At 39.5% G+C, this 17,020-nt stretch overlaps 1 protein-coding gene across 1 annotated transcript in view; it reads left to right on the top strand.

Moving 5' to 3' along the window:
- The window catches only part of GDA (guanine deaminase), an 86,635-nt gene that overhangs the window by 53,118 nt on the left and 16,497 nt on the right, over positions 1–17,020 (top strand). Inside the window, exons 4-10 of the mRNA XM_070495683.1 lie at positions 4,624–4,711; positions 6,715–6,820; positions 8,293–8,320; positions 9,497–9,604; positions 12,205–12,312; positions 14,086–14,183; positions 15,119–15,186. Of these exons, the coding sequence (XP_070351784.1) occupies positions 4,624–4,711; positions 6,715–6,820; positions 8,293–8,320; positions 9,497–9,604; positions 12,205–12,312; positions 14,086–14,183; positions 15,119–15,186 (604 nt within the window). The remainder of the gene's footprint in view (positions 1–4,623; positions 4,712–6,714; positions 6,821–8,292; positions 8,321–9,496; positions 9,605–12,204; positions 12,313–14,085; positions 14,184–15,118; positions 15,187–17,020) is intronic.

Genomic DNA, 17,020 nt, shown 5'->3' with positions numbered 1-17,020 from the left:
TGGTCTCAAGACTCTTCTTGTCAAGAATTGAAGGCTGAGTAAAGGTTGGGAAACAGCCAACAGTTTGATGTTACTCCTGATACATTTCTTTATAAAGAGGAAAAGTACAAAATCATCGTTAATGGAAGAGCTCTCTTGAAAGCTTATGAGAAACTGGGGTGGAATGGGGCCATGGAAGCCCAAACATAAAATATATGAAGACGGAAGTAGCTGCATTTTAGATGGCCTGTCTAGGAAGATTTTTAAGCCAAGGTCTTTTCTTATTTTTTTCAGTTACATAAATCACACACATGTGGCTGCTCTGTTAAATGGGCTGAACGCAGTGGGAACAAACAGGAGTAGCTTTGGGGATTCTTTTTGCCTTCTTTCCCTACCTTCCTTCCTTTTTCTTCCCCTCCATGCGCTCTCCCTGTCCTGTCCTTAGTTATAATTTGGGCAGATTCTTGAACCTTCTAGTCTTTCTAGTTCCTTCCAGTCCAATTTAAAACTGCAGTTTCTCATCTGAAAGTTTTTCTGGATGAGAAGCCTTCCACCCTGATGGGTGGTGTGGGTGTCTGTCTGGGTAGCACTTCCATTGTCCTCAGTGCTAAACAGCCGAAATTTTCCATTTTGATTTCATCTTCAAGCCCAGGTTTTAGAAAGGTGTTTAAACTTGTGAGAATTTAGAAAATGTTAGATTATGCTTCTGTTTTAATTTTGAGTTTCATTTTATTCTGATTAGTAAATGTAACTTGGATGATTATTTTTCTTGGGAATTAACTGCCTGTTATTTGATGACCTAACAATTTTTATTTTGCACATTTTTAAAAATACTATGTTTTCTCTGTCAATATGACATTTTTTATATCTCTGTTAGATTAAGTTAAAAGTGTTAGACAAGTCTTCTCTCATTTCCCTCCATCTTCTCCCATATAGCAAGACAAGAACCCAACATACTCTTCTTTCTTCACAGTATGACTCTCCATGTCCTGTGTTATATCATCTGAGGTTTTAGTTCTGGTTTATTTTTTTCACCATCTACACTTAATTTAAAATGTTTTAGATTTTAAATTTAATATCCTAAAATTTATTTTAATTTAATTCCAGTTTGTTATTTTCAACATCTGCATTTAATTTAACAAAGGGCTTTCTTTTTCTTTTGCTATTTGGATCCCTTGTCTTCCTTTGGATTCATTTTTCATTTTCATGGAATGTAGCCTCTGATAAGCCTTTCCAATAAGGTGGGTGAGAAACTTCCAAATCCTTGAATAACTGGAAAAAAAAAAAAGGTGTTACTTTGTTTTGACTCTTGAATGATATGCTTTAGCTGTAGAGAGAATTCTATTTGAAATTGTTTGCCCACCAGCATCCAAAGTGTTGATGTCAATCTGATTCTCATTCCTTTTTAACTAATTTGCTGGCCCTTGGGATTTTCTTCATTCTTGATGTTCTGAAATTTCACTTATAGATCTTTTTTTCAGTTCATTGTCTTTAATATATAGTTCTTTCTTATAAGAACTCCTGTCTTTCTTTTGTTGTGGGAAATAAATTTCTCTCCCTCTCGCACACATTCGTTCTCTCTCTCTCTCTCTCTCTCTCTCTCAGTATATTCTTCCCTCCAATCTGCCCTTTCTTTTGGTAACTCCTATTAGAAAAATGTTGACTCTTCTGTATATACTTCTGTGCTGCCTTCTTAGAGAATGCCGCGGCCCAATTTTGCATGTCGTTAATTCACTCTTACTGTTATAATAGCCTATTCCTCTTTCAAGGATACGAAGTCCTATCCTGTTCACTTAAGGATCCTAATTTTAGTTCATTTTATATCTCTTGTTGTTTTAGTCATTCTGATTCCTCAAGTGTTCATTCAGCAAATATTTTCTGAGCACATACTGGGATCCAGGCTCTTTTCTCGTTGCTGGAGTTAATTCGATGCCTCAGTCATGGTATTAGCTTTCTCCTGGATTTGTGTCCTGATAGAGAGCTAGTCCATCCTTCTCTGTGGCTAACAGGCTCTAAACATCCTCTACTGGTAGCCAGATTTATTTTCTTTAATGTGCAGAGTGTCTTAAAATTTGACAAGATTGACATAAAAATCCAGATTTCATTCTCTTGACCTTTGGGACTAAGTGACATCATTGGGCTCTCATTTGGTTTTTTTCAACAACTGGCTGTAGCTGAGTGGAGGCTGCTAAGATAGGGCATATTCTTCCCTATTATTTTAAGTCCCGATTGCTTTACTCCTGCAGACATTTGAGTTCCCAACCCAAACCCTGTTCTAGTTGAGAAGGCACTCATTTCACACATGAGGAAACTGATGTTGAGAAGGTAAAGCGACTTTCTCAAGGTCACATAGCTCATAATATGCAAGAAGCAAGTAAGAACCCCAGTCTGAAGGTTTTCCTCTGCACTTTAAAAAGCTTCTGCTGTGTGTGGGTGCTGAGGGTATAGGGGGTATCTCTGTGCCTTCCTCTTGATTTTGCTATGAACCTAAAACTGCTCTGAAAAAATTGTCTTAACAATAAAAAAAAAAGAAGAAAAAAAAAGCTCCTACTAAAGACAGACCCCACTCAGGTCAACTGGTAGTTTTTCCAAGTGCTCAGACGGGTCAGGCAATATCACTTCCATTTTCTTTCTTGAAATCTTCCCTCTGCCTCGAATCCCCTTGTTTCCCTCTGCTCAGAATTCTCTTCGCACTCCTGTCATCTGGGCATTCCCTTTGCCTCCCCCCTGTGTTTAATTCCTATTTTCTGGATCTAGGAATTCCTTTGCTTTGCATCACTGTCTCATTTTGTTAAAACACATCTTCTGGGAGCTTCAAAAGAAGGGAAAAGTTTTCAAGTCTTTGTATATCTCATTATATCTCTTTTCCGCCTTCACACTTGACTGATAATTTACCAGGGTATAAAATTCTACATTAAAAATAACTTTTCTCCAGAATTTTGAAGGCGTTGTTCTTCTGCTTTCAGCATTACTGGTGATAAATCCAGTGCCATTGTGATTCCTGTCATTCGTCTGTGATGGCTTTTCTTTTTCTGGAAGCTTTTAGTATCTTCTCTTCACTTGTAGGCTTACTATTTCACAATTGGGTGCTTTACTTTGGCTTCTGTTTTTCGTTCACTCTGCTGAGCACTCTGTGAGGATTTTCAGTTTGGAGAATAGTATTCTTTTTCAGACAACTTCAGACCCTCCATGTCCTTTTCTTAAAAAAATTTTTTAGAACTCTTATTCTAACTGTTGGACCTCCTAGATCGAGCATAATTTTCTTGTCTTTTCACTCCTGACTTCCATGTTTTTCCCTGAGAAATTCTCTTCTAATTTACCCTACAACCCTTCTGTTGACTTCCAAATTTTATTTTTAATGATTTTACTTTCAAAGAGCTCCTATTCTCTGGTTTTCATAGCATTCTGTTCTTGTTTTTTGGCTACAATATCTTCTTTTATTTCTTTGAGAATATTAATCACAGTTTTTTTCAATCCAGCTTCCTTCTGACCCTATAGATTGCCTGTTTCCTCCAAGATTTTTTTCCATATTCTTTCTTCATTCCCTTCTCCTCTTTTTTACAGTAGCTTTCCTCTAGTGTCTGCTGAAGCTCAAATGTGCATTCGTATTTAAGTGTGATGCTCCAAGATGCTGGCTAGAAGATCTGGGTGGGGGTAGCACTTGTCGACTTCATTATAGGATGGGCACTGAAGGAGTGAACAGCCTTTTCAGTTGTGGGCCCCAAATGTCATTGTGAGGACATCTTTCTTCTAGAGCTATTCATCTTCTCTAGGAAAGAGTCCTTCAGTCCTGCCAGGAGTGGTGGGAGTAGTACTTGTGGCATTTGGGGGAAGATGACCGAGGGTCCCAGAGGTCAGCCAGATATCCGCTTGAACCTCTTCTTCTCAGCCTGTGCCTCACTTTGTCTTTTGGGGTTGTTCTCTCTAAATACTACCCAGTTTCTACAAAGAGTAAATCCCTTCCACAAGGCACAGGTTAGGGGTGGTTGGCTGATTTCAACAGGGAGGAGCAGGATCCCGCCAGGGTTTAATCATCTGTCTACAGACTTTCAGCCACTTCCCTGTAACAACCATGTGCTTCTCTCTCTCTCTTTCCAAGTGGCCTCCATGTTCTCATCTATGTTTTTTTCTACCAGGAAGGTGTTGAAATGTTTTCTCTGGTCAAGGCTCCTCTCTTCTTATGCGTTAATAAATTTTATAGCCCTTTATTGCTGTTTTGGTGGAAATTTGCTGAGGAAAGGAGCCAGATACATGTGACCAATCCACCAGGTTGAACTAGAGGATTGGCTGAGTATTGCATCCTGTAGTAGATAGAAAAATCTCGTTTATTCACTCCTAGATGCAATAAAGTTTGCTATCCTTAAACAATCCTAAAAGATAAGGAACTAATTAGTACCACTTTTTATGAATTCTGCAACACAGACTGTCTGATTCTAGGAAGTCAAAAGTACCAGCGTCTCCCCCAGCTAACACTTTTGAAATATAAATACTTTTGACATTTACCTTAACTGTATTTCATATCAAGATGGCATACCTTTAAATAAAAGCATTTTAAAATTAAAAACTAGGATTCTATTTTCATCTGTCTAGGCCACGTGACTTTTCTGGGCACACGCGATTCATGGTTTTGTGATTTATTTTTAGAGGAGAACACTAAAGAATGGAACAACCACCGCCTGTTACTTTGCAACAATTCACACTGACTCATCTCTGCTCCTTGCAGAAATTACAGGTGAGGAGATGAAAGTGTGGTTTACGGGCACATCAAGCAGACAGCCAGACCAGGCCTGACAATGACTTATACCTGTGAGCAGTCCTGACTTTTCATTGCTAGAATTTGTGCATTGCATTGCTTGCAAGTAATTAGGTATTTGTGTATCACTGTGGCCCTTGAATTTTTTTTCTGTTGTCTAAGTAATTTGATTATTTATTTTTGGTTTTTGGTTGCAGAATGATGTGTATGGGTCTGAACTTTGTGTATTAATTTAGGGCTTTTGGGAACAGGTTTACTAATTCCAACAGTTTATAATAATCAGCAGATATGTCTGGGTGTTGGCTAGACTCAGGGCACTGTGTCAGATGCTGGGAACACAATGAAACAGAAAATAGTCTCTGCCCTTCAAGAGCCAGACTAATGCCTTTGCGGATTAACTGATTAAGAAGTACACACGTTGATTAATAGCTTTAGTGACAGCTATGGTGCTCTTACTAGATGCCTGGTGTTGTGCAAAGAACCCTACATGGATTATCTTGGCTCAGCTGCAAACAGCCTTCTGAGGTAGTTTGTAATGTCCCCTTGTTACAGGCGGCTAAACTGATGCTCAGAGAGGTTATGTAACATGCCCAGGTCACAGCTCGTAAGCACACCTGAGACTGGATTTCGATTGCTGATTCCAAACTCGTACCCAGCACGGTGCCTACCACATAGCAGGTGCTCAGTAAATACTGTTCACTGATGTGCTGACACTGCTGCTGGCTGGCCAAGGTAGTTTATGCCAAAGGCCTGAGGGTGACACTGAAAGTAAAGACGGCCACTTTTGGAGGAGGAAGAGTGAACTCAGAATTAGATCCTCAGGGAAGACTTCATTGAAAGGACCTTTAAATTGGGCTTTTTTTTTTTTTTTTTAAAGATTTTATTTTTTCCTTTTTCTCCCCAAAGCCCCCCGGTACATAGTTGTGTATTCTTCGTTGTGGGTTCTTCTAGTTGTGGCATGTGGGACGCTGCCTCAGCGTGGTCTGATGAGCAGTGCCATGTCCGCGCCCAGGATTCGAACCAAGGAAACACTGGACCGCCTGCAGCGGAGCGCATGAACTTAACCACTCGGCCACGGGGCCAGCCCCCTAAATTGGGCTTTGAAGGAAAGATAAAATGGGGAGAGAGGAAAATGCCTTTCAGATGGGGAGAAATGGCATGGACAAAGGTGTGGGGCAGGAACATCCAGAGTGGACACAGGAAGCAGGGAACAGAGCAGCTGAACTAGAGGAGAGGATTCATTGCTCGGTGGGGCAGGAGAGGAGGCTGGGGAGATGGGATGGTTCAGACAGTGGAGAGATTGGAATATGCATCAAAGACTCAAAAAGGCTTTTGAGCCAGATGAGGAATGTGATGAAGGTGGTGTTTTAAGAAAGAGTAATCTAATGGCCAGGTATTAAGGTGAATTACAGGGGAGAGACAGAGGCAGAAAGACTTTTGAAAGTCTCTTATGACAGAGGTAGTGACCTTGGAAAAAAGAAAATTAACATTGCCCCATGTAGTTCAGCTTCCCAGCTGAAGCAGAATACCTCTAATGAGGACTAGGTTCTTTAGTGCTGTGAGCTGCTAGTAGGACTAAGTAAATTTCCCCACAGATAATAATATTGACATTGCTACAGTTAAGAATAGCAGCAGTATCTTTTCTAAGCCGGATGTGCCAGACACTTTATATACATTATTGGCTATATTCCTCATAACCCTGCACACAGCACAGGACACTGGGCACATAGGGTTTAGACCTTAGACAAATAATATCCCCTGTCCTGGGAGTAATCAGAGGAATAAGACGTCAATGGAAGAACCTTTACTACTTACAGAATGGAGTGGGGTTTTGTTGTTATTGTTCTTAAATGGTGTGATGATCTTTTACATTCTCATGTTTTCATAATGATTTTAATTTAAAAATGTTTTTAAAAGGCTCAGGAAAGGTACCGTTTGGGAAAGAAACATGTCTTTAGACTCTTTTTGTGTGTGCCTCACAGATAAATTTGGGCAGCGGGCATTTGTGGGCAAAGTCTGCATGGATTTGAATGACGCGGTTCCAGAATACAAGGAAACCACTGAGGAATCAATCAAGGAGACAGAGAGGTGTGTTCATCTTGCTTTGTCCTGTGGGTGGTCCCTCTGCTTCACTGATGGTGTCAGAGATGGAGAGAGGAGCCCTCTCTGAACCAGGAGGGGTGTGCACATATGTCACTGTGTGGGTTTGCCCAACTTTATGAAATTAGTCTGGTCCTAAAAAAAATCACTGCATGTCAATGCTATTTTTGTATATGAAATTATATTTTAAAGCCTCTGGGAACTTGCCATAGGAGTCCCAGGGTGAATCCCTTTGTAAAATGAAGGCTTCTTTTTTAAAGTAAATGGTTTACCTGCTCCCTCTCCTTTTTTATAGATTGGGCCTCTCCTGTAGATTGGATTTGCTTGAAGTGTGTATGGCCTGCTCATTAAATTATTTTGGGTTGTGGGTCATCCTATTGCCTGAGACCATGAGTTTTTGTTGTGTTCTTTTTATATTACGTTGGGATATTCCACTGATGCTATTAGTACTTTTTCTACATTTCTTTAATGACTTTTCCATGGTGCCTTTAGGATTTGACCAGGAATTGTGTTGTGTGACACTCAACATCCAAGAGATATAGAAGAAAATTCTTTAGATTTAAATGTTCCTCAAGACCAATGGTATCCCAATGCAAGTTTTAGAAGTCTGACTTTTCGCCATTCCCCAGGTCTCCTTCACCTTAAGTATGTCCCCTGAAAAGGGCAGCTTAGGAGCTGCTGCATGCTCACAGAGAGAAGGAAGCACCACCTTCCTCTTAGCATAGGCCATATGCTCAACTTTTCTATGAATCCGTGTTTGTGGTCATACTAAACCTTAATTCACATTTTATTCTGAAACAAAGGAATACCAGAAGGCAGGAAGCTATAGCTAGTCAGTGTTTCCATCCAGGGCAGAAATAGTCATTTCATAGGCCCTACAGATACCACCGTCCCTGAAGGTATCATTGGTAAGATCACCACCCCTGTCACTACCCATTTCAAAACCACTTTTGGCCTTTTCCTTCTGTCTTCCTCCAACATCCATGCCCAGTAGGACTCTGCCTTTGAAATAACTGATGATATTGTATAAACAAGTAGCTTCCACTTTATGGAAATTAGGAGTAGAGAGCCTCATGGCTTCTAAATGCCTCCAGGTGCATAGGACTCCAGGACTCTAATATCCATGGAGCTCTAATATCATATATTGCAATATTCCCTCAAACAGAGTGTAAGCTAGTAGGAGGGCTTGAGTGCTGTGGGAATGCTCGTGAACAGCCCAGCTGATGTTAGATGATAAGATTGCATTGCTCTGTGATTTTGCACTCCATCTCTCTGGCTGCAAATAAAAAAGAAGAGTAATTACTACTTGTTAATCTTTAATTAGTGGTGGTGAAACATGTGCAGCATTGGAAATGCTTGCATGGAAATTAGGACACGTGCGGATCCTGTTTGCACCCTTTTTCAAAATTTATTTGAAAATGCCTAGATTTTCTAACCTCCCATTCATTTCTTTATTTCAGATTTGTGTCAGAAATGCTCCAGAGGAAAGTAAGTGAACTCGTTCCCAGCTTGTTTTTGGATTGCGTTTGTGTTGATTGTAGAGTTCATTATTAAGCTGTTTGGCAGGGATTTGTCTGTGTTTGTTTAGCTTATCCCATGCATGCAGAAGTATTTTCCTAGAACCTTAAATTGTCTTCACAGTGGACCCATCAACTCAGCTCAGTGAGGTCAGACATTTTTTGCTTTCTCAGTGGGTTTTCCCTCCCTCTCCTCTGGAAGCTTCTAATTTCACAAGACTGGTCTCTGGGGAGGGATTCATGGATGTGGATAGATTGGTGGCACCTGGAAGTTATGGCATAATTTGTTGCTACATCAGCCTTGGCTCTGGCCTCTTGTGCCTCTTGATCAAACACAGGTGATGTCCACCCTGATGCCCCAGCCCAGGCTGCTTTGGTCCATATATGTGTGGCATGTCACATGGCCTGTATGCACTCAGCTAGGACCCCCTTTGCAGCATTCTTGCATCGTGAGTCAATGGAGGCAGTGCTGTTTCCTGCCAGCACTCCCAGCAGGCTGGTTTGTGGCTCCATTTTGCAATGTCTTAGATTGGCAAGGCAGACCTGTCCCTTAATATCTTTCGAGGTCTCACTGGAAACCATAGGAAACCTCAGAATTTCCTTCAATCAGATCTTGGGAGACCTGGGTGGACCTTTGTGGATCGTTATCCTCACCACCCCTCTATGAGTCCTCTTCTGCTCGGCCTCTCACCTCAGGTGACATCCAAGCGAATCCTGCAACAAAATAGGCCTGAGGGAGGCCATGGCCAGCAGCCCTCCCCAAGATGTCGAAGGGGAATAGGCCACCACCTCACGTTTAGTCTCCCCAGTGCTCTCCTTTAAAACTTCTCCATCTGCCTCCTAATTGTCCTCATAAAGACCACCTAGTCTGGGCCTCGGCTGAGCCTCCATGTGGATGTGGAGCAGGGGGAGTCTTTCATTTGGGATGGGATCTTTTTCCATTGAACTGGGTGCTACAGAATATACTCTCCTTTGTCCTCAGCTGTGTGCAGTTTCCATGAAACCCGGCACTTCCACCCACTCTTAGAATGGGACACTGTCCGCAAAAGGACATAAAATCATCTTGTTGTATGATATGCATTTGGGGGCATGCTACACATTCATGACATCCACAGTTTCCTTACCAGCTGTTTTGGATTATTTCCAGTATTCTAGAGTGAAGCCCATAGTGACACCACGTTTTTCCCTTTCCTGCTCTGAGACTCTGATGGGTGAACTCGGAAACATTGCGAAGACCCATGATTTACACATTCAGGTGGGCATTATTTTCCTCTTTGTGCCTCTGTCCAGATCTGCAAGACTTCTCAGTAGCCTCAATTCCAGCAGTAATCTCCAGTTTTCTACTGAGATCTCCTAGGGATACAGCATCATGCAACAGGAAGGGGCCTTACAGACACCACCTAAATCCAATCCTTTAATTTTTCAGTAGGAAATCTCAAGTTCTTTTACCCTCAGTCTTCTCTGATCTGGCTTTGAGAGACGAGGACATCATAAGTAACCAAGCGAGAGCGATGACAAACTGGTTCCCTAGTCTCTGTAGGGTACATTTAATGCATTTCTTTCCTACTTCTCTTTTATTTGATACTTTCTCAGTGTCCTAGTCCTTCATTTTTTTGGAGGAACCACTTATAATTTGAAAAGCAAGAAGAGCCTAATTTCTGCCTTACAAAAATGCATTTGAAAGCCCTTTTGTTCTGAGTTTCTTAATTTAAAATGAGGAACAAAAAAGTTTACCTTACTTTGTCATTAAGTGGTTGCAATTTAGGAATAAAACACTTTTTAAAGCTTCCAGCTGGGTTAAAATCGGGAGCTGGGAGCTCCTCTTTGCCTATCCAAGCACGTACTGCACTAAAATTTTCCCTCTTGGGAATTGACTGTCTTATAACAAAGGACAAGTCACGAGAAAGGCAACACATGATTCTTTACCTTTTTGTAGGGTGGCATGTGTTTTGTTTGTGTGTTTGTTTTTTAAAGATTTATCTTCTTAGGGCTCATTCACTATTCCCAACGCCCCTCTCCCTTTTTTTTTTTTGGGTCTATGGAAGTTTTGATTCAATCCCACACAAGTGTAGGGGAGGAAGAAGTTTTCCTTGGCCCTCTTGGGATCTCTGAGTGGGTTTGAAAATTAAACTGACAAAGATAGATTAACAAGAGAATAGTGTACAAATGTATTAAATGTAAGTCTTACATGTCACGGGAGCCTTCATGAAGAAATGAAGACCCAACGGAATGGTTAAATCTGAGTATTTTTATGCTCCACTTGACGGCGAGTGCACAGTGGTGGCGGAATATGATAGGTTGAGGAGTAGGAGGGAAGTGTAGTAAGAGGGGAAACTTAGCAAGGCCTGTTTGTTAGGATTCTTCTCAGTGTCCCTTTGGGTTCAGAAATAAGGATGCTCCTTTCCTCTGGATGTAGGGAAGGCACACCTCACATGAGGGTCTTATGACCTGCTTCAGGGGAGAAGGGAGGGGGAATTTCAGAGTGACCTTCCTGTTTCTGCCATTTTCTCAAACTCCATCAGCTTAAAATATTCAATATGCCAAGGTGCCATATTTTGGGGTAGCATGTCCCGAACCCCATCAACATGCAACAAAATCAAGTATATCCTTGCTTAGGTATATGTACGTGCATATGTGCATTTACTCAAATTTATCAAAATGAAATGAAGCATCTGGTTGTCCTTTCTTCTCCTCTGATGCCCATACATTTCTTGAGTGGTCTGGATTTCCTCAAGGCCAGAGATAGAGTTCACACTCTAGATGGAACACTCTAGTTTTAGAACATTGCTGTGTTTCCTTTTACTTATTTGGCTATGCATACTCTTCCTCATAGAGACAGGGAAATGGCATTGCCATTCTTAGAAGTGGTAACTTGCTCATGAGTTATTTTCCATAATATATGCTCATCACTAGTTGATCCGAAATTATTTTTGTTTTAGGCTGAGGGTTGGGGTGGTTGCACTTAAGTATCGTGTCTTACAAATACTTTATGCCCTCCAAGGTTTTGTGGTACCCTGGAGAAACAGCAGCATGGGGGCCAGCTCTCACTTGTTTTATTTACTCTTGGATTCTAATGGGCTCTTTCTTGGTGACTGCAGGATTGTCTAGCTCAGTTATTTTCCAACTGTTTTCTGCAGAGAAACTCATTCTGGAAGCCGACAAAGGGGATAGAATGGGGACAGGGTCCCAGAGTCCCAACCCTGCTTCATCCTGAGAAGCAGCTTACTTATGACTATTACATATTGGATTTCTATGAATTTTTACATGAATAACATATCCAAAGCTAAAAGAATTTGGAAAATCACTCATCTAGCCCAGCTCCTTTATTTGAGAGATGAAAAATGGAGACCCAAAGAAAAGAACCAGCTCACCCAAAGACACACCTAGGGTCAGAACCTAGGCTAAATTTCAGCTCTCTTTATTCAAATTCCAGTTTTCTTATGAGTGAATCGTGCTTTGTGTCCTTTTGATAGCCACTGAACTCTTTTCTTAAACTGTCAACACCAGAAGAAGCAGGTAACAACCAATAGCTAGGCTCTTGACTCTCTTCAAGGAGCGCTTTTCCTTTTTATTTGTTCTTGCTATAAATTGGAATTTGAAAAGACTTTGTTGAAAGAATATTACATGGGTTAGGGTTAGAAGATTATATGTTCAGTTTCCTTGTCATGTACATGCTATATTTTATATACAAGATATATAATTGTTTTAAATAAAACACACGTATAATCTTTGTTGTCTTTCTATGTGGTCCCTTACAAGCAAGTAGAAACCATCCATATCGTTTTGGCTTAGGAAGTATAATTTCTAATGGTATTTTAAGTTAAAAAATTGAAAATATTCTTTCTTTTCTTGTAGAGCCATATAAGTGAAAATCCTGATGAAGTTAAAGCAGTGAAAAACTTATACCCCAGTTATAAAAACTACACTGATGTGTATGATAAAAACAATCTTCTGACAAGTAAGGTAAATTGCATATCATGACATAGTCTGTGTAAAGTAGGGCATATTTATCTAAATTTTAAAATGTCAGTGGTAATCTTCAGTCTTCCGTAATATGCATGCATTTCCCAAACTAGAGTAAAGCTCAGCGTGTGCATATGTGTATGTGTATATAGTTAAAAACCAGCCTGAAGTTTCATCTTAGTAAATAAGTCTGAAGACTTCATTGAGGGTAAGAATGTCATTTAGTCCATGGACATTTTGTCAGTATCTGTTAGAATGTAAATGTGCATTCCTTTGAATTAGCAGATGCATTTCTAAGGACCCGTTCTGCAAGGAATATGAATAGGGATGTTAATTACATATGGAAGTTAAAAAATGGCTATCAGTGGAGGATTGTTTAGATTATAAGACATACCTAATTAGAATTTTACCCAACATTCACAAAGAATGAGGTATAAGGGCTTACAAGGAAGAATGTACAGTATTGTTTGATGTATGTGTATGTATGTGTGGGTGCATGCTCACTTAGAAAAAATTTCCCGGAAGACATACATTGAATGTTAAAAGTGATTCTTCCTGAGGGAGAAAGCAGAATGACGTTTTACTTTTTATTTTTAAACATCTGAGTTTGCTTTTTTTAAAAAAATGAGTATATATTGTTTCCATAATTAAATGATTTTAAGTTAATTAAAATAATGTGAGCAAAGAGGGACCTCATTCCAATATAACTCTTGTCCTTGGCCTTCAATGAAATGTACAAACTGCATTGAAAGTTTAACTACTGTAGCAAATAAATTCTTAGGGACTATATAAATGGAGATGTGACTATGACTAATTTGAAAGGTTAATACTCTGCAAAAATCTTGTAAATGCTACACCGTAATTTTCATCCTCCTTTACATATATTTCCATACGATTAATAAATTAACTTTCAATTTGCATGCTAATTTTATTTGCACAGAGCTTGGGAAAATTTTATTTTAATAATAATTCTGTGGTCACTGAACCATGCCTCCTAAAGGGCAAAGCTATTTAGCTACAGGTTTTGCACTGAGCGAAAAAAGAATTTTGAAAGAGTAAAGTCTTATTCAGGAAAACCCACAAATGTTAAGACTAAAAATGAAGAGAAATTTTTATGTTCGCAGTGCCTGCCTTCTTGGACCAATTTTGCCTTCTGAATTAAGGCTTATAAGATATTACATTTCCTAATTTTTATGAAAATGTGAATATAGGTGATAAAATAAATAAAGTTGAATTGGTTATATGTGTCAAGATCATTGGTGTCTATATTTAACCAGGAGCAGAAATAAAGAACAGCTCTTTGCAGATCACTCCCATAGCTTCTAGGTACTGAGGAAGGAAAGTTTACTTCTGGAAAATTCTGATTAGAATTGGAACAAGCACAGCTCCACCAGTTGCTCACCACGTAGACTTACAAAAGAGAGTAACTTGGTTATTTTCTAAAGTGGAGATGAAGGAATCATAGTATCTTCAAACTGGATGGATACCCTGTGCAATAGACCACCTGGACCAACCCTCATTATTTCATAGATTCAAAAAACAGAATGTAAGATCCAGAATTTTGCAAGTCTTTTGTGATCTAATGTTTTTTCAGGCTTCTTTTCAGGTGTAATTTGTACGCAGTGATTTTATACATACAGGTAATCATAAATGTTCTTGTGAAGATGCTAATAGACAAGTCACAGCTTTTATCTGTACCTATAAGTAAGGACGAACTGCAGCATTTTTAAGGGGTAAACTCCACATAGGACACTCTTACACTCTTCTTTCCAGACAGTGATGGCGCATGGCTGCTACCTTTCTGCAGAAGAACTGGACGTATTCAGAGAACGAGGAGCATCCATTGCACATTGTCCCAATTCTAACTTATCGTAAGTAGGCAATAACTGATTGGTAGATTATGAACATTTGGGTTGCAAATTAGCAGCCAAATACCTTTGCTTTCTCAGCCATTCCTCCAGTATCTCTCTTCTATAGTTATGCTTGATTGGGACAGGAACTAGATAGACTAACGCTTACTTGTGCTGTAGTGGGGAGAAAGAAAGCACTGAAAAGAGGACATTTTTTGCAGAGTATGCATATTAAAGGGCACCACAACTCTTAAAATTTCTGAGTTTGTGCAAAATAGGACAATAGGAAATATAACGGAAAGAGTTCAAAACCAATAGCATTCAGAATTTGCAGCTAACGGCTGAAAGGGTGCATGTGCCAACCAGCAGTTCCAGGGAGAGGGACCCGACTTCCCATTACTTTGTGTTGTGCAAACTACTAGAAATGGTGCAGAAGCCAACACCCGTAGTATATGTCATACTGCTGGATCTGACAGTGTGCCAGTTCACATAGGAGGGACCTTGTCCTATTGTAATTCTCCAGAATGCAAAAGCTTTCTTTGTAACTAGTTCTCAACATTTTGAGAGGTTATAGATCCATAAGTGAACCAGATGAAAGTTATGGTCTGTATCTTCAGAAAAAAGCCCATAAATAGAAAAATATTGCATGTAATTCAAGAGAATTCATAGTTAACAAGATGTTGATCCATGGATGCTAGGTTAAGAATCCATGCTCCAGAATTAGATACAGAAAGGATCTCTCATTTCTGGGGCTAGTTGATCCAGAACAGAGCTCCTCCTCCTTAGAGGCAAGTTGGGGTGGACTATTCATATATTGACTAATGTGTTTGGTCAGCGTTAGAGCTGATGTGATGGGAAACACAATTTCCAGTGATATCGCCATCATTATTGTTGGTGTCCTTCTCTTACTGGAACCACCTGGGTCTCCTTGTTCTGACTCTCTCCTGTCTCTACAGGATCCTCAGTGGCTTTCTCAATGTGTTGCAAGTCCTGGAACATGACGTGAAAATAGGGCTGGGTACAGGTTAGTAGTCTGCCATTTAGAGCCGTGGCAAAGTGGTTGATTAAGTGCATAACTTGCTAATATGACTAATTTTCAGTAACAGTTCTCTGTTAAAAAAGACAGTTTTATTATCTGGTAGTAATAGCTTGAGCTAATAAGATAGTGAAGTTAGAGCAGCAAGAAGATGTATGCAAAGGGAGAAGTTTTGGTGACACTAATCTCTCGAAAGCCATTATCCATACTGTTGAGAGAGTAGGCTATAAAGGATAAGTCCTTCTCAAGGGTTTTAGAGATTCTTTTTAAAAAGTCCTTGATTTTTTTCCCCTTTTGTTTTGTCCTTCTGGCTAGGTTTTAATGGTTTAGATTTGTACATTTCCAGTTTTCAATAACTGTGTCATCACAAATACCGTCTCAAAGAAAATTACTTGACCTTGCCTAGTGAGCACAGGTTTAATCTGTGCCAGCACTGAGAACTCTGAGATAAGTTAAGAACTTCCTTTGCTTTTAAGCAGTGTTTAACAAAATGAGATTCCAATCCCCGCGGGCAGTCTAGTGTTTGCTAGGTGAAGGACATTCTAGGTGGCTGATAAATTAGTGATGTCTCCTTTTTTTCACAGTACGTGTTAATTGTTTGTCCTGTGTGTGGTAGTGCTGCTCACTCTGAAAGTGTGCGCCAGGCCCAAATGTCTAGGCATATCCACTGTGCACTTTCCTTTATTGCTGTGTGTGAATGAACTAAAAATTTTTACAAAACGGGTACAGGACAGCAGGGTGCATTTGTCTTCCTGTTTAAGATTATCAAGATGTTTGCATATTGACAATGATGGTTTTCATCATTTTCTGCGATAACTTGTCTCAGTTAACTTTATACCAAGCTATATTGGTAAGACATACAGTAATACAAAATGATTTATTTATAAAGAGGTGTGCTAGATTAGGCTTTCCCCAATTTTACATGAATCAAAGGAATTACGTTTTTTTTAAATTCTAGTTTAGGCCTTGAATCATTGAGATCGTGTAATGCTTGGGGATAGTCACAGGTATTAAGGCAGGAAACCAGTTATCATACTTCACAGAAGAGCTTTAATGGATAAGGAAAAAAGGGCCAAGAGTTTTTGTTACACGCTGTAGTTAATTAATGAAAAATTTAGCAGACATGCAAAAATCAGGTAGGTATTACCTTCAAATTTTCTAGAATTTTGGTCTCCATGATTTAAATTTATCACATGACTTTCAGTTCTTGACTTCCGGTTATATAGTGATGGCCTAAAACATTTAGGGAAAGCTCTGTCACATATTAGCTGTAAGACCTTGAGAAAATTACATTAATTTTCTAAGGCTTCATTTCCTAATTTTTATAACAATAACAATAATAATTATAACAATGTCTATCTTACAAGCTTGTTTTGAGGCTTCAATGAAAAGAATGCATGCGAAGTGGTTAGCATATACCTGGCACATTGCACTAGTTAATAAAGATTGGCTTAAAAAGGAAAGAGCAACATTGGTGTATTGACCAAATGTTTGATTAAATATGATGCATTCGCTTACTAATTTGGAGAATACTATTTATTGCATTTTACATAGTCTCTCTTGCAGTTGTTACCCTATGCTCCACTATTTCTTAAACCTGACTTTCATATGTCAACTTGCCCTTCCCCTGTAGACTTTAGGAGATTGTTTAACCTCATGCTATGGACAGAAAGGAGGTCCAAGAGCAGTTCGTTCACCCTGTCTCTAACAAGTGGAGGCAGATCCTTACTTAGGTATTAGAAAGGAGAAACTTACATGAAGCTTAATGAAAATATTGCAAAACAAGAGAAAGCAGTATCAAAAAGAATAGGAGGATGAGCAT

This window comes from Equus asinus, chromosome 23 (assembly GCF_041296235.1).
Source record: "Equus asinus isolate D_3611 breed Donkey chromosome 23, EquAss-T2T_v2, whole genome shotgun sequence".
Lineage (NCBI taxonomy): Eukaryota > Metazoa > Chordata > Mammalia > Perissodactyla > Equidae > Equus > Equus asinus.
This window is presented reverse-complemented; position numbering and strand designations above follow the sequence as displayed.